The 22,605-nt window shown below is 36.6% G+C and overlaps 1 protein-coding gene across 1 annotated transcript in view; it reads left to right on the forward strand.

The window, feature by feature from the left end:
- Positions 1 to 18,229, forward strand: part of LOC139946897 (uncharacterized) — a 47,739-nt gene extending 29,510 nt beyond the window's left edge. Inside the window, exons 10-14 of the mRNA XM_071945048.1 lie at positions 942 to 1,038; positions 10,625 to 10,667; positions 12,245 to 12,324; positions 13,348 to 13,506; positions 14,284 to 18,229. Of these exons, the coding sequence (XP_071801149.1) occupies positions 942 to 1,038; positions 10,625 to 10,667; positions 12,245 to 12,324; positions 13,348 to 13,506; positions 14,284 to 14,394 (490 nt within the window). The 3' untranslated portion in view covers positions 14,395 to 18,229. The remainder of the gene's footprint in view (positions 1 to 941; positions 1,039 to 10,624; positions 10,668 to 12,244; positions 12,325 to 13,347; positions 13,507 to 14,283) is intronic.
- The last annotated feature ends 4,376 nt before the right edge of the window (positions 18,230 to 22,605 follow it).

Raw genomic sequence — 22,605 nt, forward strand, 5'->3', positions numbered from 1 at the left:
CAGCCCCTAGGCTTTGGAATGCGCTACCGTTTCTTAAGGATGACACATCATCTTCGCTGGTTGTGAATGCTTCTGGAAACAATCTGGGCCTCCTTTGGTTATTATCGACGTGCGGTTGGGGGGCTTCCGTTTTATTGGCCGGTATAACCTGTGAAATGCACTGTCCATACATTCATAACATTAGCTGCCGTTGTCACCTTACTCTGCCCCACACTTCCATCTGTGACTGCCGACATACTGCAGTTGGTTTGAAAAGAGGCTGCTGAGGGGGCCTGCTCTTAGGGACGACACATACGCTGGTTGTCGCATTTGGCGCTTTCCATACATTCATAGCACTAGCTGCCGTTGTCCTCTGCCCTACACTTCCATCTGTGACTGCCAACATACTGCAGTTGGTTTGAAAAGAGGCTGCTGAGGGGGCCTGCTCTTAGGGACGACACATACGCTGGTTGTCGCATTTGGTGCTTTCCATACATTCATAGCACTAACTGCTGTTGCCCTCTGCCCTACACTTCAGTGTGGGACTGTCGACATACTGCAGTTGTTCTGAAAAGAACCTGTTAAGGGTCCTGCTCTTAGGGACAACACATTCTCTTCGCTGGTTGTGAATGCCTTTGGAAACAATCTTGGCCTCCTACGGTTGTTATCGACGTGAGGTTAGGAAGGCTTCTGTTTTTGGTCAGTATAGTCTGTTAGTTGTAACTGTTGGTTTCATTAGACATACTCTGACCCTACTAAACCTACTAAACCAACTTTTACTGTTCACCTACCATTTTTTTGTTTACAGACTCATTTGAGTCGGGTGATACTTCAGTGGCGTTCAGGGTGCTTTAACAATCAGTATTTTCCTGCAAGGTACATGTGGAGCTTTTTTTGAGAGAGAGAGAGACTGATTCCTTTTCATAGCAATATGTAATTATGTTGTATTTTTTTTGTGGTAGTTTTCTAGGTAAGGGATTAATTCGAGCGTCACCGGAAGAAGTCTACAAAGCTGTCAAAAATCCAAGAACACGGTTTATTTATGACAACATGTTAAAGGTATGAATCAATACATATTTGTCCATACAAAAAATGCATGGCTTTCAGCACATTTTCCATTTTCATCAAAAATGAAAGGCTTACCCCTTGTGATATATGTCAGCCCATTTTTTTTATCAGCAAATAAGCCTTGTGATTTAGTCCAATTTCAGCCCATTTTCAACAAAAATGCAAGGCTTACCGTTTGTGATTTTATCATATATTTCTTCCCATTTTTAGCAAAAAAGCAAAAATTACCCTTGTGATTTTATCAAAACTCAGCCCATTTTCAACTCAAATGCAAGGCTTACCCCTTGTGACTTTATCAAATAGCCTTGTACACTTTTTAAAGCAAAAATTGCTCAGTGCATAGGGCCTTATACACTTTTTCAAGCAAAAATTGCTAATTACACAAGGCTATAGCCTTATACACTTTTTCAAGCCAAAAACGCTAATTACACAAGGCTAAAGCCTTGTACACTTTTTCAAGCAAAAAAACGCTAAATACACAAGGTTACATTTCAAGTGTACATTTTTTCAAGCAAAAATTGCTAATTACACAAGGCTAAAGCCTTGTACACTTTTTCAAGCAAAAAACGCTAATTACACAAGGCTATAGCCTTGTACACTTTTTCAAGCAAAAAAACACTAATTACACAAGGCTATAGCCTTGTACACTTTTTCCAGCAAAAAAAACGCTAATTACACAAGGCTATAGCCTTGTACATTTTTTCAAGCAAAAAACGCTAATTACACAAGGCTATAGCCTTGTACACTTTTTCAAGCAAAAAACTCTAATTACACAAGGCCTTGTACACTTTTTCAAGCAGAAAACGCTTATTTCACAAGGCTATAGCCTTGTACATTTTTTCAAGCAAAAAACGCTAATTACACAAGGCTATAGCCTTGTACACTTTTTCAAGCAAAAAACTCTAATTACACAAGGCCTTGTACACTTTTTCAAGCAAAAATTGCTAACTACACAAGGCTAAAGCTTTGTACACTTTTTCAAGCAAAAATTGCTAATTACACAAGGCTATATATAGCCTTGTACATTTTTTGAAGCAAAACAACGCTAATTACACAAGGCTATAGCCTTGTACACTTTTTCAAGCAGAAAACGCTTATTTCACAAGGATGTAGCCTTGTACACTTTTTCAAGCAAAAAACTCTAATTACACAAGGCCTTGTACACTTTTTCAAGCAAAAATTGCTAACTACACAAGGCTAAAGCTTTGTACACTTTTTCAAGCAAAAATTGCTAATTACACAAGGCTATATATAGCCTTGTACATTTTTTGAATCAAAACAACGCTAATTACACAAGGCTATAGCCTTGTACACTTTTTCAAGCAGAAAACGCTTATTTCACAAGGATGTAGCCTTGTACACTTTTTCAAGCAAAAAACGCTAATTACACAAGGCTATAGCCTTGTACACTTTTTTCAAGCAAAAATTGCTAATTACACAAGGCTATAGCCTTGTACACTTTTTCAAGCAAAAATTGCCTATTACACAAGGCTATAGTCTTGTACCCATTTTTAGGCAAAAATTGCTAATTACACAAGGCCTTGTACACTCTTTTTCAAGCAAAAATTGCTCATTACACTTGTAAACTTTTTCAAGCAAAAATTGCTAATTACACAAGGCTACAGCCTTGTAAACTTTTTCAAGCAAAAATTGCTAATTACACAAGGCAAACACATTGTACATTTTTTGAAGCAAAACAACGCTAATTACACAAGGCTATTACACAAGGCTTTAGCCTTGTACACTTTTTCAAGCAAAAAAACACTAATTACACAAGGCTATATATATAGCCTTGTACACTTTTTCAAGCAGAAAACGCTTATTTCACAAGGCTATAGCCTTGTACACTTTTTCAAGCAAAAATTTCTAATTACACAAGGCTACAGCCTTGTAAACTTTTTCAAGCAAAAATTGCTAATTACACAAGGCTTTAGCCTTGTACACTTTTTCAAGCAAAAAAACACTAATTACCCAAGGCTATATATATAGCCTTGTACACTTTTTCAAGCAGAAAACGCTTATTTCACAAGGCTATAGCCTTGTACACTTTTTCAAGCAAAAATTGCTAATTACACAAGGCTTATAGCCTTGTACACCTTTTCAAGCAAAAAAAAAAAACACTAATTACACAAGGCTAATGCCTTGTACACTTTTTCAAGCAAAAATTGCTAATTACACAAGGCTATAGTCTTGTACCCATTTTTAGGCAAAAATTGCTAATTACACAAGGCCTTGTACACTCTTTTTCAAGCAAAAGACGCTAATTACACAAGGCTATAGCCTTGTACACTTTTTCAAGCAAAAATTGCTAATTACACAAGGCTACAGCCTTGTAAACTTTTTCAAGCAAAAATTGCTAATTACACAAGGCTATAGCCTTGTACACTTTTTCAAGCAAAAAACGCTAATTACACAAGGCTTAGCCTTGTACATTTATTAAGCAAAAATTGCTAATTACACAAGGCTATAGCCTTGTACACTTTTTCAAGCAAAAATTGCTAATTACACAAGGCCTTGTAAACTTTTTCAAGCAGAAAACGCTTATTTCACAAGGCTATAGCCTTGTACATTTTTTCAAGCAAAAATTGCTAATTACACAAGGCCTTGTACACTTTTTCAAGCAAAAATTGCTAATTACACAAGGCCTTGTAAACTTTTTCAAGCAAAAATTGCTAATTACACAAGGCTATAGCCTTGTACACTTTTTCAAGCAAAAATTGCTAATTACACAAGGCTATAGCCTTGTACACTTTTTCAAGCAAAAAAACACTAATTACACAAGGCTATAGCCTTGTACACCTTTTCAAGCAAAAATTGCTAATTACACAAGGCTATAGTCTTGTACCCATTTTTAGGCAAAAATTGCTAATTACACAAGGCCTTGTACAATCTTTTTCAAGCAAAAATTGCTAATTACACAAGGCTATAGCCTTGCAAACTTTTTCAAGCAAAAATTGCTAATTACACAAGGCTATAGCCTTGTACACTTTTTCAAGCAAAAATTGCTAATTACACAAGGCTACAGCCTTGTAAACTTTTTCAAGCAAAAATTGCTAATTACACAAGGCTACAGCCTTGTAAACTTTTTCAAGCAAAAATTGCTAATTACACAAGGCTATAGCCTTGCAAACTTTTTGAAGCAAAAATTGCTAATTACACAAGGCTATAGCCTTGTACACTTTTTCAAGCAAAAATTGCTAATTACACAAGGCTACAGCCTTGTAAACTTTTTCAAGCAAAAATTGCTAATTACACAAGGCTATAGCCTTGTACACTTTTTCAAGCAAAAATTGCTAATTACACAAGGCTACAGCCTTGTAAACTTTTTCAAGCAAAAATTGCTAATTACACAAGGCTACAGCCTTGTAAACTTTTTCAAGCAAAAATTGCTAATTACACAAGGCTATAGCCTTGCAAACTTTTTGAAGCAAAAATTGCTAATTACACAAGGCTATAGCCTTGTACACTTTTTCAAGCAAAAATTGCTAATTACACAAGGCTACAGCCTTGTAAACTTTTTCAAGCAAAAAATTGCTAATTACACAAGGCTATAGCCTTGTACACTTTTTCAAGCAAAAATTGCTAATTACACAAGGCTATAGCCTTGTACACTTTTTAAAGCAAAAATTGCTAATTACACAAGGCTTATAGCCTTGTACACTTTTTCAAGCAAAAAACGCTAATTACACAAGGCTATAGCCTTGTACACTTTTTCAAGCAAAACAACGCTAATTACACAAGGCTATAGCCTTGTACACTTTTCAAGCAGAAAACGCTTATTTCACAAGGCTATAGCCTTGTACACTTTTTCAAGCAAAACAACGCTAATTACACAAGGCTTTAGCCTTGTACACTTTTTCAAGCAAAAAACGCTAATTACACAAGGCTATAGCCTTGTACACTTTTTCAAGCAAAACAACGCTAATTACACAAGGCAAAAGCCTTGTACATTTTTTGAAGCAAAACAACGCTAATTACACAAGGCTATAGCCTTGTACACTTTTTCAAGCAGAAAACGCTTGTTTCACAAGGCTATAGCCTTGTACACTTTTTCAAGCAAAAATTGCTTATTACACAAGGCCTTGTACACTTTTTCAAGCAGAAAACGCTTATTTTACAAGGCCTTGTACACTTTTTCAAGCAAAAATTGCTAATTACACAAGGCTATAGCCTTGTACACTTTTTCAAGCAAAAATTGCTAATTACACAAGGCTATAGCCTTGTACACTTTTTCAAGCAAAAATTGCTAATTACACAAGGCTATAGCCTTGTACACTTTTTCAAGCAAAAAAAACACTAATTACACAAGGCTATAGCCTTGTACACTTTTTCAAGCAAAAATTGCTAATTACACAAGGCTATAGTCTTGTACCCATTTTTAGGCAGAAATTGCTAATTACACAAGGCCTTGTACAATCTTTTTCAAGCAAAAATTGCTAATTACACAAGGCTACAGCCTTGTAAACTTTTTCAAGCAAAAATTGCTAATTACACAAGGCTATAGCCTTGTACACTTTTTCAAGCAAAAATTGCTAATTACACAAGGCTACAGCCTTGTAAACTTTTTCAAGCAAAAATTGCTAATTACACAAGGCTATAGCCTTGTACACTTTTTCAAGCAAAAATTGCTTATTACACAAGGCCTTGTACACTTTTTCAAGCAGAAAACGCTTATTTCACAAGGCCTTGTACACTTTTTCAAGCAAAAATTGCTAATTACATAAGGCTATAGCCTTGTACACTTTTTCAAGCAAAAATTGCTAATTACACAAGGCTATAGCCTTGTACACTTTTTCAAGCAAAAAAAACACTAATTACACAAGGCTATAGCCTTGTACACTTTTTCAAGCAAAAATTGCTAATTACACAAGGCTATAGTCTTGTACCCATTTTTAGGCAAAAATTGCTAATTACACAAGGCCTTGTACAATCTTTTTCAAGCAAAAATTGCTAATTACACAAGGCTATAGCCTTGCAAACTTTTTCAAGCAAAAATTGCTAATTACACAAGGCTATAGCCTTGTACACTTTTTCAAGCAAAAATTGCTAATTACACAAGGCTACAGCCTTGTACACTTTTTCAAGCAAAAATTGCTAATTACACAAGGCTATAGCCTTGTACACTTTTTCAAGCAAAAATTGCCTATTACACAAGGCTATAGCCTTGTACACTTTTTCAAGCAAAAAACGCTAATTACACAAGGCTATAGCCTTGTACACTTTTTCAAGCAAAAATTGCTAATTACACAAGGCTTAAGCCTTGTACACTTTTTCAAGCAAAACAACGCTAATTACACAAGGCAAAAGCCTTGTACATTTTTTGAAGCAAAACAATGCTAATTACACAAGGCTATAGCCTTGTACACTTTATCAAGCAAAAATTGCTTATTACACAAGGCCTTGTACACTTTTTCAAGCAGAAAACGCTTATTTCACAAGGCTATAGCCTTGTACACTTTTTCAAGCAAAAATTGCTAATTACACAAGGCTATAGCCTTGTACACTTTTTCAAGCAAAAATTGCTAATTACACAAGGCTATAGCCTTGTACACTTTTTCAAGCAAAAATTGGTAATTACACAAGGCTATAGTCTTGTACCCATTTTTGGGCAAAAATTGCTAATTACACAAGGCCTTGTACAATCTTTTTCAAGCAAAAATTGCTAATTACACAAGGCTACAGCCTTGTAAACTTTTTCAAGCAAAAATTGCTAATTACACAAGGCCTTGTACACTTTTTCAAGCAAAAAAACACTAATTACACAAGGCTATAGCCTTGTACACTTTTTCAAGCAAAAATTGCTAATTACACAAGGCTATAGTCTTGTACCCATTTTTAGGCAAAAATTGCTAATTACACAAGGCCTTGTACAATCTTTTTCAAGCAAAAATTGCTAATTACACAAGGCTATAGCCTTGCAAACTTTTTCAAGCAAAAATTGCTAATTACACAAGGCTATAGCCTTGTACACTTTTTCAAGCAAAAATTGCTAATTACACAAGGCTACAGCCTTGTACACTTTTTCAAGCAAAAATTGCTAATTACACAAGGCTATAGCCTTGTACACTTTTTCAAGCAAAAATTGCCTATTACACAAGGCTATAGCCTTGTACACTTTTTCAAGCAAAAAACGCTAATTACACAAGGCCTTGTACACTTTTTCAAGCAAAAATTGCTAATTACACAAGGCTACAGCCTTGTACACTTTTTCAAGCAAAAATTGCTAATTACACAAGGCTATAGCCTTGTACACTTTTTCAAGCAAAAATTGCTAATTACACAAGGCTATAGTCTTGTACCCATTTTTGGGCAAAAATTGCTAATTACACAAGGCCTTGTACAATCTTTTTCAAGCAAAAATTGCTAATTACACAAGGCTACAGCCTTGTAAACTTTTTCAAGCAAAAATTGCTAATTACACAAGGCTATAGCCTTGTACACTTTTTCAAGCAAAAATTGCCTATTACACAAGGCCTTGTACACTTTTTCAAGCAAAAAACGCTAATTACACAAGGCCTTGTACACTTTTTCAAGCAAAAATTGCTAATTACACAAGGCTTAAGCCTTGTACACTTTTTCAAGCAAAACAACGCTAATTACACAAGGCTTCAGCCTTGTAAACTTTTTCAAGCAAAAATTGCTAATTACACAAGGCTATAGCCTTGTAAACTTTTTCAAGCAAAAATTGCTAATTACACACGGCTATAGCCTTGTACACTTTTTCAAGCAAAAAACGCTAATTACACAAGGCTATAGCCTTGTACACTTTTTCAAGCAAAAATTGCTAATTACACAAGGCTTAAGCCTTGTACACTTTTTCAAGCAAAACAACGCTAATTACACAAGGCAAAAGCCTTGTACATTTTTTGAAGCAAAACAATGCTAATTACACAAGGCTATAGCCTTGTACACTTTTTCAAGCAAAAATTGCTTATTACACAAGGCCTTGTACACTTTTTCAAGCAGAAAACGCTTATTTCACAAGGCTATAGCCTTGTACACTTTTTCAAGCAAAAATTGCTAATTACACAAGGCTATAGCCTTGTACACTTTTTCAAGCAAAAATTGCTAATTACACAAGGCTATAGCCTTGTACACTTTTTCAAGCAAAAATTGCTAATTACACAAGGCTATAGTCTTGTACCCATTTTTGGGCAAAAATTGCTAATTACACAAGGCCTTGTACAATCTTTTTCAAGCAAAAATTGCTAATTACACAAGGCTACAGCCTTGTAAACTTTTTCAAGCAAAAATTGCTAATTACACAAGGCTATAGCCTTGTACACTTTTTCAAGCAAAAATTGCCTATTACACAAGGCCTTGTACACTTTTTCAAGCAAAAAACGCTAATTACACAAGGCCTTGTACACTTTTTCAAGCAAAAAACGCTAATTACACAAGGCCTTGTACACTTTTTCAAGCAAAAATTGCTAATTACACAAGGCTATAGCCTTGTACACTTTTTCAAGCAAAAATTGCTAATTACACAAGGCTATAGCCTTGTACACTTTTTCAAGCAAAAATTGCTAATTACACAAGGCTATAGTCTTGTACCCATTTTTGGGCAAAAATTGCTAATTACACAAGGCCTTGTACAATCTTTTTCAAGCAAAAATTGCTAATTACACAAGGCTACAGCCTTGTAAACTTTTTCAAGCAAAAATTGCTAATTACACAAGGCTATAGCCTTGTACACTTTTTCAAGCAAAAATTGCCTATTACACAAGGCCTTGTACACTTTTTCAAGCAAAAAACGCTAATTACACAAGGCCTTGTACACTTTTTCAAGCAAAAATTGCTAATTACACAAGGCTTCAGCCTTGTAAACTTTTTCAAGCAAAAATTGCTAATTACACAAGGCTATAGCCTTGTAAACTTTTTCAAGCAAAAATTGCTAATTACACACGGCTATAGCCTTGTACACTTTTTCAAGCAAAAAACGCTAATTACACAAGGCTATAGCCTTGTACACTTTTTCAAGCAAAAATTGCTAATTACACAAGGCTTAAGCCTTGTACACTTTTTCAAGCAAAACAACGCTAATTACACAAGGCAAAAGCCTTGTACATTTTTTGAAGCAAAACAATGCTAATTACACAAGGCTATAGCCTTGTACACTTTTTCAAGCAAAAATTGCTTATTACACAAGGCCTTGTACACTTTTTCAAGCAGAAAACGCTTATTTCACAAGGCTATAGCCTTGTACACTTTTTCAAGCAAAAATTGCTAATTACACAAGGCTATAGCCTTGTACACTTTTTCAAGCAAAAATTGCTAATTACACAAGGCTATAGCCTTGTACACTTTTTCAAGCAAAAATTCCTAATTACACAAGGCCTTGTAAACTTTTTCAAGCAAAAATTGCTAATTACACAAGGCTATAGCCTTGTACACTTTTCCAAGCAAAAAATGCTAGTACAAAAGGCTATAGCCTTGTACACTTTTCCAAGCAAAAATTGCTAATTACACAAGGCTATAGCCTTGTACATGTTTTCAAGCAAAAATTGCTAATTACACAAGGCTATATATAGCCTTGTACATGTTTTCAAGCAAAAATTGCGAATTACACAAGGCTATAGCCTTGTACATGTTTTCAAGCAAAGTAACTGATTCATATAAATCTTCATTCTGTGTACTTGCTGTACAAACCAACTGAGGTTGTTTATAGAATTATTTTACACATGTACCAGTCGAGTTCAAAACGACGGCTTTTGCACATCAGCGCTTCAAAAGCTGTAATTACGACATTCACTTCATACATGTTTCAGGTTGGCTAAAACTCCACCACAGTTAGTGGGCGGCCTATTGCCATTCATTAACCCTGTTCATCACTAGTAACTGCACAGTTGATTGATGTGAACCCTATTGAATATTCATACAAAATTTCAATACAATTTACATACTTTTACTGTATGTTCCTATGCAATATTCATAAATCGGTCGGAAGGCGAAGTTGAGTGACTGCAACCTAATGACCATAGTTGCCATGCTGCGTGTGTTGGCATTGCACTGCAGGAGGTCACGCCATCCACCGCACACACATAACACGTACACACACGCGCCCGCTGCATGGTCGTTATTGCATAATTCATTACTTTCTAAGCTGTTGTGTGCTGTAATTGGTTCATGTAAATGGCAGGATGACGTAGTGTAGCTCATTCAAGTTTGTCACCAGGCCTTGTACACCTTTTTCAAGCAAAAATTGCTTTGTACACAAGGCTATAGCCTCGTACACTTTTTCAAGCAAAAATTGCTTAGTACACAAGGCTATTTTTTAAGCCAAAAATTGCTAATTACACAAGGCTACATGTATATATAGCCTTGTACAAAAGTTGCTAATATCACTTTTTCAAGCAAAAATTGCCCCTTGTTTTTGTTTCAATTTCAGCACATTTTCAACAAAAATGCAAGGTTTACCCCCTTGTAATTTTAACAATATTTCAGCAAATGTTTGTAAAAACTGGTGCGCTTACCTCTTGTGTTTTGGTCTTACTTTTGACCCTAACTTGATAGAGATGATGACTTACCCTAATCTTATGAGACACCGTTATTAATCATTTATTTTATATATTTTCAGAAAATGGACATCATCAAGGAGCTGGATAACAATGTGCAAGTTGGTGAGTAATGAATTAAACAACCCTCATGATTGTTGAAATGTTGGGTCAAACATTTTTGGCATTAAATGCTTCTTTATATAAGCTAAATTCATGCCTGTATGCTTTGAAAGGGCGAGGGCACCACCAAGTTGGCAAAGGACACCCTATTAGAAAATTGTAAATTTCTACTGGAGCTTTTCAAGGGCACCAAGGCAATGAAAAAGAGGCATGGAGGCAATCACCTTTGATGCGTCCATGAAGTGTCAGGCCTGTATTATATAAAGGAAGATCCAATTAAAGACACTAAGCACTATTGGTAATTGTCAAAGAGTGAATAATATTGAATGGTCCGACAGTAGGAGGGTTGACTGTGGACTGTGTAGAAGCAGAAGCACTCAACACATGCCATCATATTGCAGGCTGGTATAGTTTATCATTATTCAAACCGCAATGGATGCAATTGAATGGTCAGACAGTAGGAGGGTTGACTGTGGACTGTGTAGAAGCAGAAGCACTCAACACATGCCATCATATTGCAGGCTGGTATAGTTTATCATTATTCAAACCGCAATGGATGCAATTAAATGGTCAGACAGTAGGAGGGTTGACTGTGGAGTGTGTAGAAGCAGAAGCACTCAACACATGCCATCATGTTGCAGGCTGGTATAGTTAGTTTATCATTATTCAAACCGCAATGGATGCAATTGAATGGTCGGACAGTAGGAGGGTTGACTGTGGACTGTGTAGAAGCAGAAGCACTCAACACATGCCATCATGTTGCAGGCTGGTATAGTTTATCATTATTCAAACCGCAATGGATGCAATTGAATGGTCAGACAGTAGGAGGGTTGACTGTGGACTGTGTAGAAGCAGAAGCACTCAACACATGCCATCATATTGCAGGCTAGTATAGTTTATCATTATTCAAACCGCAATGGATGCAATTGATTGGTCAGACAGTAGGAGGGTTGACTGTGGACTGTGTAGAAGCAGAAGCACTCAACACATGCCATCATGTTGCAGGCTGGTATAGTTTATCATTATTCAAACCGCAATGGATGCAATTGAATGGTCAGACAGTAGGAGGGTAGACTGTGGACTGTGTAGAAGCAGAAGCACTCAACACATGCCATCATATTGCAGGCTGGTATAGTTTATCATTATTCAAACCGCAATGGATGCAATTGAATGGTCAGACAGTAGGAGGGTTGACTCTACTTTTTAGAAGCACTCAACACAGGTTACCATATTGCAAGCTGGTATAAGTCTTTTTGAGATATGGCGGACACAATGCTACAACACTGTAAAGTTATGGTAAATTTGTGCGTATTGACCATAGAAATAGAGCGTATGTTATTCAGTGAAGTGCGCATTTTAGGCGACGCAGCGTTTGCACGTTAACCTAATGACCACCAACATGGTGAGCGTGGCATCAGTCGTTGCGTTTGATGCGCGCGTATCACGTCCGCCATACCTCAAAAAGGTTTATAGATTATCCATCATTCATGTCATTTAAAACCGCATTGAATGAAATTGAATGGTCAGACAGTAAGATGTTCAATCATTAATAGTTTTCATATTTGTATCATTTTGTACAGTTCATGCAGTCCATGAGGTTCCACAGTTACTACGAAAGGAATCCAGAGACTTCTGTTTGCTGCAAGCAAGCAAGATTGAGGTATTTGCTTACAGTCATTTTATTTTCATAATTTGAATTCATTTGAAATACTGAGCCTCACTTCACCAGAGGCCTAATTTCATCAAGCGTATCAGGTTTGCTGAAGAAAATATACAGTATCATGACCGAGCGGTCAAGCACACTGGTTTCAAGCAAGCTTTGGTATTTCTGATCAGCAGAGCGTGGGTTCAGGTCCTGGCCTGACACTTGTTTCCTTAAAGGCAGTGGACACTATTGGTAATTAACAAAGCCTAGCCTTCACAGTTGGTGTATCTCAACATGCATAAAATAACAAACCTGTGAAAAATTGAGCTCAATCGGTCATCGAACTTGTGAGATAATAATAAAAGAAAAAACACCCTTGTCACACTTGTGCGTTTAGATGGTTGATTTCGAGACCTCAAGTTCAAAATCTGAGGTCTCAAAATCAAATTCATGGAAAATTACTTCTTTCTTGATAACTATGGCACTTCAGAGGGAGCCATTTCTCACAATGTTTTATACCATCAACCTCTCCCCGTTCATCGTCACCAAGAAAGGTTTTAAGCTAATAGTTATTTTGAGTAATTACCAATAGGGTCCACTGCCTTTAAGCAAGACACTTGACCATTATTGCTTCAAACTTCGGATGAGATATAACGCTATTGCTCATGTGTGGTGTGTAATGCACACAAAAGAACCTGGTTACACTTATCACTAAGAGAAGGGGTTTGCCTTGGTGTTTCCGACATTGACTGCTGAATGCACTGCCACACCTTGTAAAACATAAGAAGGGGCTCCATAAATGGGTCTCATTATTCAAAACATATCTCTGCTCATCCTGTTGAAAAATAGTGCCATACGCCCCTTGGGATGTGATAGAACGCTAAACATAATAAACAGTGTTAAGAAACCAAGAAAAGTCAGAACATTTTGGTTTGTAACATATTAATGCTAAGCGAGATTAATTCAAGCTTAGCATATTAGATCCTGGTCATGTCCAGACAAATTTGATTAATCTTTACCTCTTTTTGTATCCCCCAGTCATCTACCCACGTTGTTGCCTTCACCTCTGCCAGTATCAGTGAATGTCCACCATCGGAGTCTATCATCAGGAGTCAGGTCCTACCCAGCGGCTGGGTCATCGAGCCAGTCGGCAATCAAAGAGAAGGTCCATGCTCAATGGTCACTTACTTAGTACAGGTAAATTTGTGTGTATTTTCATCTGAATGGGCCTGTGCGATACAATGTTCCTTTCTGGTATTTCTGCCCTCACTATACTGCAACCCATGGGATAATTGTTTGCAAAAGTATTGTTAGGTGAGGTTTGCTGTAGCACCACGTGCAAATCTTATTTGAGTAGTGTTGGTTCTATAGAACTGGTTGTTGACAACTGAATGACAACTCAAGGTTTCGATTAGTATGCTATGACCATCTTCAGGATAACACTACTCTAAAGAGGTTTTCACACCAAATTTTACTTCCAAGATGCAGACTTTCAAATCCCACTTAGTGTCATTGATATTGAAATTAAAAATGGCAAACAGCCATGTTTTACCTATGCGCTATCATTTAGAAGTGAAAAAAGAGTGCACTTTTCATGGAGACGTCACACTTGAATAGCTTCTTGCAGGCAAGCTTTCTTGCACTTTAAACTCGTCACCTAGTTAGTCAGAATTCTGTCAACGATTACAGTATTCTTCCAAGCCTGAATTTCATCTTTTTTCAATTTTCAAATCTGCGACAGCCCCTATTTGTACCAAAGGACAACATAGGGAGACTGCCAACATAGGGCTTGATCGCTCAGTTGGTAGAGCGCCGGCACGTTAATCCAGAGGTCGTTGGAACAAATCCTGCTCTCGTAAATTCTTCTTTGTTCAACCCCAAATCATTTAAAGTTTACCCAGTCAGTTTGCCTTGTGATTTATTTATTATTTGATGTCAAATATTTACATGTACTTTATGTCCTTCTAACCACAGATCAGTGTCGCTGGGAAGGGGATACCAGCAAGTTTCATCCAATTCCTGTCCAGAAGAGTTCCGCTAAGCGTGGCTTATTTGCGAATGTTCATTGAAACAGAACACATGTAAATAATGGAGACGAACCCAATGGCAAATTGAAATACTGCATGGAACCACATGGTTGATGTGGGTAAGTGTTAAGGCCATACACCACACAGAGCAACTTTGACAACAAATTTAGAGGCAACCACTTGCACTTTGGGCACAAGGAACACTGCGGCAGCACCAGAGACATTCTTCTAGCTGTAAATCACCGTTCCCAAGGAGAATTAACTGAAATGTGGATAAACTTTCTTCTAAGAGATGGCCTGGAACTGGTTGCCTGTAAATTGTTTTTGCGGCACAGCCTTTGGAGTTAACCAATCTGCAATCCTACAATCCAGTCCTGCATTGGTAGAACTAAGATTCCAACGAAGGTGTTGGGAAATTAATTGAAGACTTTATTTGACCTTGCCACTTTTTGTATAATTACTTCAGCTCTTCACCTTCTTTTGGGAAGAAAAAAAACAGACAAATCACTTTGTGTTAGAGATATTTTATTCCTGATATACTACTGTATTGGAAAACAAATTAAGAGTAGATCTAGATCTCGATAAATATTCTCAATGCTCTAATGAGAGCCAAATGAGAAGAGAAGATGATAAAGAAACTTCAGTTTTAGATGTGGGAGGAAAACCCCTGAGAATTATTCCAGGGAAAACCCACACAGTCAAGTAGGGGCTGAAAACCCAATCCAAAATTATTTAAAAAGAGAAAGCAACTAGCCCTTTCTCTTGAAACATTTTGAAAAGAAGTTGATCAGCAGAAACAAAATTGTTCTGCCATATTTTATTTTGAGCTACAATCACAGCAAACTGTTGTGCTCATAATTGATTAATATTTATCATAATTGTTACGGGACGTTGGGGTAGACGTGACAAGACAAGAATCCAAATATGTACATACATCTTAATGGTGCTTATTTTATTATAGTCATCAACAAATATTTTGTAATGCAAAAGTTTTGTTATCGTTAAACATGCATGATGCAATTGGTTCTTACATAGAGTTGAGTTTAAAGGTTGAAACAATCATATTTTCACATATCAGACAGACACTTTTTTTCTTACAGTATGTTTCAAGAAGACGAAAACCTGTGCAGGGCTTTATAGAGTTTTTTTTTATAGCTGAAAATCAAACGCAATATTTTTTTCTGAAATTTATGATTGAACTCGACTTTAAAATGAGTAGAAAACAGTGTTTCAGTGTCAGTGTCTCCTGAATAGGGTCGTTTGGTACCTCTATTTGGGTCGGGAGGAGGAGGAAAGGGCGCAAATGTATCCCGAGTGGGTTAGTTTGGGTGACAACAACCATTATCAGCATTAGAAGTTCACACATAATGTTCATATTGTGGTAACGCTTCGCCTGTACAAATTACATAAAATAAATCTGTATTTTGATGCAAAGATGCTGTACATTACAAAGTCGTGTTGTAACTTAAAATACAATTACTGATTGAAAGTATAAATATGTTTTAACTGCAATGGTTTGTCTTGTGTAATAGTGAGATAGTTATTTGAATACATAATCAATGATTTTGCATGCTTGATCTGCCCATTTGTTGAATGCTTGAATTGGTTTTTTTCCGGATGTGTTTTTTAAAATTAAATTCAAGAGTCTTTTAAGAATTTGACAAGTCTTGAGCTGCTTAAAGGCAGTGGACACTGTTGGTAGTAACTCAAAATAATTATTAGCATAAAACCTTACTTGGAAACAAGTAATGGGGAGAGGTTAATGGTATAAAACATTGTGAGAAACGGCACCCTCTGAAGTGCCATAGTTTTTGAGAAAGAGGTAATTTTCCACGAATTTGATTTTGAGACCTCAGATTTACAACTTGAGGTCTCGAAATCAACCATCTAAACGCGCACAGCTTCGTGTGACAAAGGTGTGTTTTTTTCTTTCATTATTATCTCGCAAGTTTGATGACCGATTGAGCTCAAATTTTCACAGGTGTGTTATTTTATGCATTTGTTGAGATACACCAACTCGGAAGGCTAGTCTTTGACAGTTACCAATAGTGTCCACTGCCTTTAAGCACTTCATGTGAAGAAAGTGTGGGTTATTAATTTGTTGTGTGTGAATTTATAAATTTATTCCAGATTGTTAAATAACTTTTCAAGACAGGGTCATAGATTGGTAAATACTCAAAAACAATGATGATCGTAACAACTTGCATTGTAAGAAGCACTGCAGCTTTGAATAGTATCAACTATTTTAAAGGCAGTGGACACTATTGGTAATTACTCAAAATAGTTATTAGCATAAAACCTTACTTGGTAACGAGTAATGGGGAGAGGTTGATAGTATAAAACATTGTGAGAAACGGCTCCCTGTGAAGTAACGTAGTTTTCGAGAAAGAAGTAATTTTCCAAGAATTTGATTTCGAGACCTTAGAATCAAATTTTGAGGTCTCGAAATCAAGCATCTAAAAGCACACAACTTCGTGTGACAAGGGTGGGTTTTTTTCCCACCATTATCTCGCAACTTTGCCGACCATTTGAGCTCAAATTTTCACAGGTTTGTTATTTCATACATATGTTGAGATACACCAAGTGAGAAGACTGGTCTTTGACAATTACCAATCCTGTCCAGTGTCTTTAAGAAAGGATTCTCTTCAAAGTAATATGGATGGATAATTTGTCACCCCAAAACATTAAAGTTGTGTTGGTGGCCATTAGTGATTGCTGTAACCAGAGATGCAGCTGGTATCCGCTGTCACCTCACTGAGTATGGTAGATACTTGTGAAAATACTGTCTTGTGACAGTTTTTCCTGTTTTCTCTGCAAGTAGACACTGTATTCAGGCGACGCTTTCACTCATGACTTGTTTAGTATCTTTCTTAATAATTATGCCTATAAATCAGCATAATGTTAACAAAAACCAATCTATGACCCTACCTTTAAAGTAATGTTTACATCGTGAGCGACTGTTATTTTCAGACAATCACTTCAGTTTGAATATTGTAAATTTGTGTACTTGGTACATGTATCAGTCAAACCAAAAATGGAAACCTTAAATTAAGTATATTAATTTTAATTTTAATTAAGCGTTAGTGATTCTCTCCTTTGAAAAAAAAAAAAAAAAAAAAAAGCATGACTAAAATTGTACACAAAATTAAGTTTGAATTCTACCTAATAGTAAGTTTCAAGCTAAATGTTCTTAACACATTTAATCACCTGTTTTGGGGAGGAGCTTTTTATACACGTAAATGAAAGTATTACAGGTTCCTTCAGGGGCCCAATTTCATAAGGCTGTTAAGCAGAAAATACTGCTAAGCAAATTTCTTTGTTAGGCAAACAATTAGTGGGTCACCAATTGTAACAATGCAAACTTTATGGAGTTTTTGGCTGGTAACCAGTTTCTGTTAACCAATATTTGTCTGTGCTTAGCAAGTTTTTATGAAATTAGGCCCATACGGTAATACTAAACTAAAACGGTCCAAAATGGGAGTACATGTAGCCAAGTACACCTAACCCTATAAATCTGAGTTTTTTACTTAAGGTTGGTTCCGTTTCTAATTTTGTCTTAAGCTAATTTCAAGTAAATGTTTAGAACTTGCATTATACCAATGAATTTATTAACGATTATTTGAAAATGGCAAATGATTCTTTTGTAACTAAACATTTAAATATTGATAATATTTAAGTTAATTTCCCAAAGCATGTTTCAGTTTAGTTTTCATACATTCCTGATTTATGTTTATCCTTTTTTAATTTTTGGCAATTTAATGGCAATTTAATTTGTAAAATGCAACCTTTTTTCAAAATTAGGTTGATACAAAGCTTTGAAGTTTAAATAATGTTTTTGTTTATCTGTCTTCCTCAAATGTTTGAAAATAAAACACGAGTAATCCTGCATTGTATATATTTGTGTAGAATGGAACCATTTGATGTACATTGGTGTTCTGTGAAGGATTTCAAAGCTATAGGCCCAATATCATAGAGCTGCTTTTGCTTATCAAAAGTTGCTAAACACACCAAAATTTGCTTACCAGAATTAGGTTACCAGCTAAGATACCATTTCACATGTTTGAAAGGAAATGGGTATCCTGGTTAGATTTGCATAGCAGAAAAATGTCAAACTGTATTTTTCTGCTTTAAAAGCAGTTCTTTGAAATTGGGCCCAGCGCCTTAATTTTCATCTTAAAGAAATAATTTATGTGCAGCTGGTAGCTTTCATAGGGGTGTTACACTCCCCAAGCAAAACAACAACAGACAGGGACTGTAAACAAACAAAATAAGCCTAGAAAAACTCCTTATTTAAATTGACCTGTTGATCCCAAACTAGTGATCAGTTTGAACATGTAACATTCCCTGTGTTAGTTAGCCCGGTTCATACTTCCCTGCAAATGCGAATTAATAGCTAATTTGATGTGAATTTGTCGTCACAATTATCCTTTTGCAGCAATATTTGCAAGTGAGTTGCACGGAGCTGAACTGCTGCGAAATTCGTTGTGAATTTTGTGACATCAACAGTCGCTTCGCATTCGCATTCGCAGGAAGTATGAACCAGGCTTTAATGTTCAGACCTGCATTTTACTAAACTTGCATCTCCGTTGTGTGTGGTTGGGTCTTATGTTTTTGTTGGTGTGCAGGTTTTGTTTTCGTTTTTTTTATGGGGGGATGGGGGTGACACGGTAGTTAATTTATACAGCTATAGTATCAGTATCCCATGCACTCTAGTTCAGACAGGTTTGAAATTTCAGCCCCAGTTTTAAGTTTATTTTAATTAAAAAGGGGTATTGTTGTAATCTCATGTATAACCAAGCCGGCTTGCAAAAACATGTGAGCTTTGAGGACCTAAGTTTCATAATTTTTACAGCATAGCACCCGAGATCAAAAGTTCACGAAACATCAGCCAATTGCACTGAACACCTTGGTCATGTTGGACGGTATAGAATGTCACCAATCAACTAATTTTCCTCTTGAATGAGCAGCCATTACTAGTGTCGTTTAAAGATACATTTACCTTGCGATAATTTTCTGGAAAATAAAGTGTCCGTTGTTATCGCTTAGCATTTTCTTTAAAGATGAAGTACTGGGCACCGATAACTACAGGAGATGTTTTTGTACAAACATTGTCACTTTTAAGAAAAGTGTGTTAAAATCTGCTCTATGTCAAAGGTTAAAGAGTAGTACCAGACTAGACATTTCAGTTAAAATGAAACTGTTATGTGCGTTAGCTTGGCTTATTGCAAAAAACATATCAAGGTGTACAGAGAAAGACCGAATACTAACCCAGAGTTCACCATTTTCCTACAAGTTATTTTCAGTAGGGTTTTTGCCATAATTTTGATAAAGGTCTCTTTGAGGCGAGTCACCAAGAATAATTGAATCCTTTGAGAAACATTCTGCAGGTATCGACACTGCTTTGTAGGGGAAAACACTCAAAAATTATATTAACAATGGTTAATTGATTTAAAGAATCTTTAAACAGTACAAGAGGGGTATCGATGGCTAAGAAATAAGACCACATTAAGCTTTGGTTCAATGCTTTCCTGGGTTGCCTGCAACAGATATCTTTGCTGGTCGACAAGCAACTCTTGCCATATAGTAACCAAATTATTTGAAAGTTTTGTTCGCAGTGGTTATCAACTCATATGTTATAGAGCAGTGTTTCATCATTGTTTAGACCACAATGACTACTTATTGAACAACTTTTGTCAGCCCAACACAAGTTTGAGCCTATTTTTGGGGTAACAAACAGTTGTTTGTAGGCCTACTGCATCTGAACCTGCCAGTCGAAACATCAAGTATTTACATCAGTTGAATAATCAGTAACTTATCATCGCATTTTGTGGAATCTTTGTTACCCATGTAACATGATTGAGAAACCAAATGTGTATTCTAATCGAGTACAGAAAGCAATCCGTATAAATGAGTCAGAGTCTGCACGGCTCAGAGAAAAACTAAACATTCTTGAGGCACAACGCAGACTCCAGGTCCTGCGCTCCGAGAACCGACAGCGAATCCTTCGCTGGACGCTCCACTCTGTCCGCCAATCTACCGGTACGATGTTCCCCGATGAACCGGACCCCCGAAACCACGCAGGAACGTCATTATTCTTGTATGGAGCACCTGTCGATAAGAGAAAGAGGACCTACCAGAGAGAAAACTCCCGGCAAAGTTTACTGAGCGGCCACCAAGCTACATGTCCCTGCCGTAAAATGTCGCAGGACACAAGTTCCAGGGGATCATGTTCATGTCGTTGCCAGCCCTTGAAGCTCCCAGATCTTCCCCGAACCCAGCCAGGATTCAGTCTGTACTTCTCCGAGATGTCAATTGCAAGTTCCTCACCGACTCCTTCTGAGAACTAGAAAGGGACATCACTTGACTTATAACAGACCTAGATGGCAGATCATCTTGAGTTCACACGGATCTGGGCAATAACTTGCCCAGTCTCAAAAGACCACAGCTTCAACGCGAACCTACTGTAAAAGATTAGCTAAAAATGTTAGAGTCTGTCAGTTTTACTAAAAAGTAGCTGTTAGTCCAGTAGATAAAAAAAGAAAGGTAGTGTTAGCACTTAAAGGCAGTGGACACTAGTGGTTATTACTCAAAATAATGATTAGCATAAAACTTTACTTTGTAACGAGTAATGGGGAGCTGTTGATAGTATAAAACATTGTGAGAAAGTTCCCTCTGAAGTAGAGTAGTTTCGAGAAAAAGTAATTTTCCACAAACTTGATTTCGAGACCTCAGAATTAGGTCCAATTGAGCTCAAATTTGCACAAGTTTGTTATTTTATGCGCGAGTTGAGATACACCAGTTGAAAAGACTGGTCTGTGACAATTACCGATAGTGTCCAGTGTCTGTAAAGACTAACTTATTACATGAAAAATGCATGAGCTTTCGTAGCAACAACTACATCTGATACGAAATTTATGCAGTTTTTTTATTTTTTATTTTTTAGGCTTTAAGTGCTACCACTACCTTCCTAGTTTGAAACTTTATCACAAGGTTATCAATTAATACCAGTTTTGTAAACTAGTGTTTTTTGATACACAAATCGCTATAGATTTTACTAGCCATTTTCAGTGAAAAAAAAACACACACCAAAAAACAACTCATGAATTTAACCAGTACAAAATCAGCATGCAATACAGCAGAGTAGGCGCATTTACAGATTTTTGGCTATTGTTAGATCGCTGTAATTTATTCACAGATTCGTTTGAATTCAACCATTTTTTAGCTCTTTTAAAATTTAAAGAGAGATCTAGTCTATTGTAGATCAAAAAGATTGCTGCAAATGCTTGCCCCCAAAACGAACATGAACACTACCGCCTGCTGCGAAAAAGCTGCTGCAAGTTTGAATGTCTTTCAAGTGAACTGTTGTTGAATTATCTTGTTTAAATATAACTCAAAAGAACACGACTGAGGACCTTTAAATTTTGTGCAAAAAACAACAACATTGCGTTCTTTGAATTGGCAACCTATTTGTTGAAAAAGACAGGGAAACTTACAAATAATAAGCAACTGTTTTGTGGAGGGGGAGGGTGATCTACAACATTTTTTTCCCTCTAGTCTAATCAGCCACTAAATAGGAACTTCATTTTCAGTAGGTTTTCTGATTGAAACATATTTTATTGTTTTGCATATTTGCCAATCGTCAAAGTTTGTCTTCAAGCAAAAACAAACAAAAACACTTCTTGTAAAGATAATCACTATCGGTATGATATCTTATTAATATTCTAAATAACATTACCACAAGTAGTCGGCTACAAAGAATTGGCTACTGGGCCCAATTTCATGTCTCTGCTTACCGCACTTTGCACTTACGCATCACCATTCTCCACTTATGAGCAAGGGCTGAATTTATGCGATAGCTGCATAAGCACAGAATGCCTAGTAACTTGGAGTATGCACACCACTAACCCGTGAACTATGCTGGACGTAAGCACAGAGTTCCCTGCTTCTGCAAGCGCCGTTTTTGCTTACGGTAAGCAGAGCCATGAAATTGAGCTCTGGCTAAGGGCAAATTGATCCTATTGAGCCCAGTGAACCAAAGTGAGGTTCACTAATTTAAGTAAGTTTTGGTCTAATCACTTATTAAGTGTACAAAGCGAACTTCACTAAGGTGGCTATGTGTTCCTCATTCTTTTTGCATGTAATTTAAGTCAGCTTTATTTTAATATTTTTAAAACAAAATAACATGTATTTGATACACAAGTTGCACAATTTAGGCACTTATAGGCCGCTTCAACAAGGAGCAAGTTCGAGTGTGCACCATGGTTGAATA

This window comes from Asterias amurensis, chromosome 1, assembly GCF_032118995.1.
Source record: "Asterias amurensis chromosome 1, ASM3211899v1".
In the NCBI taxonomy this organism is placed as follows: Eukaryota; Metazoa; Echinodermata; class Asteroidea; order Forcipulatida; family Asteriidae; genus Asterias; species Asterias amurensis.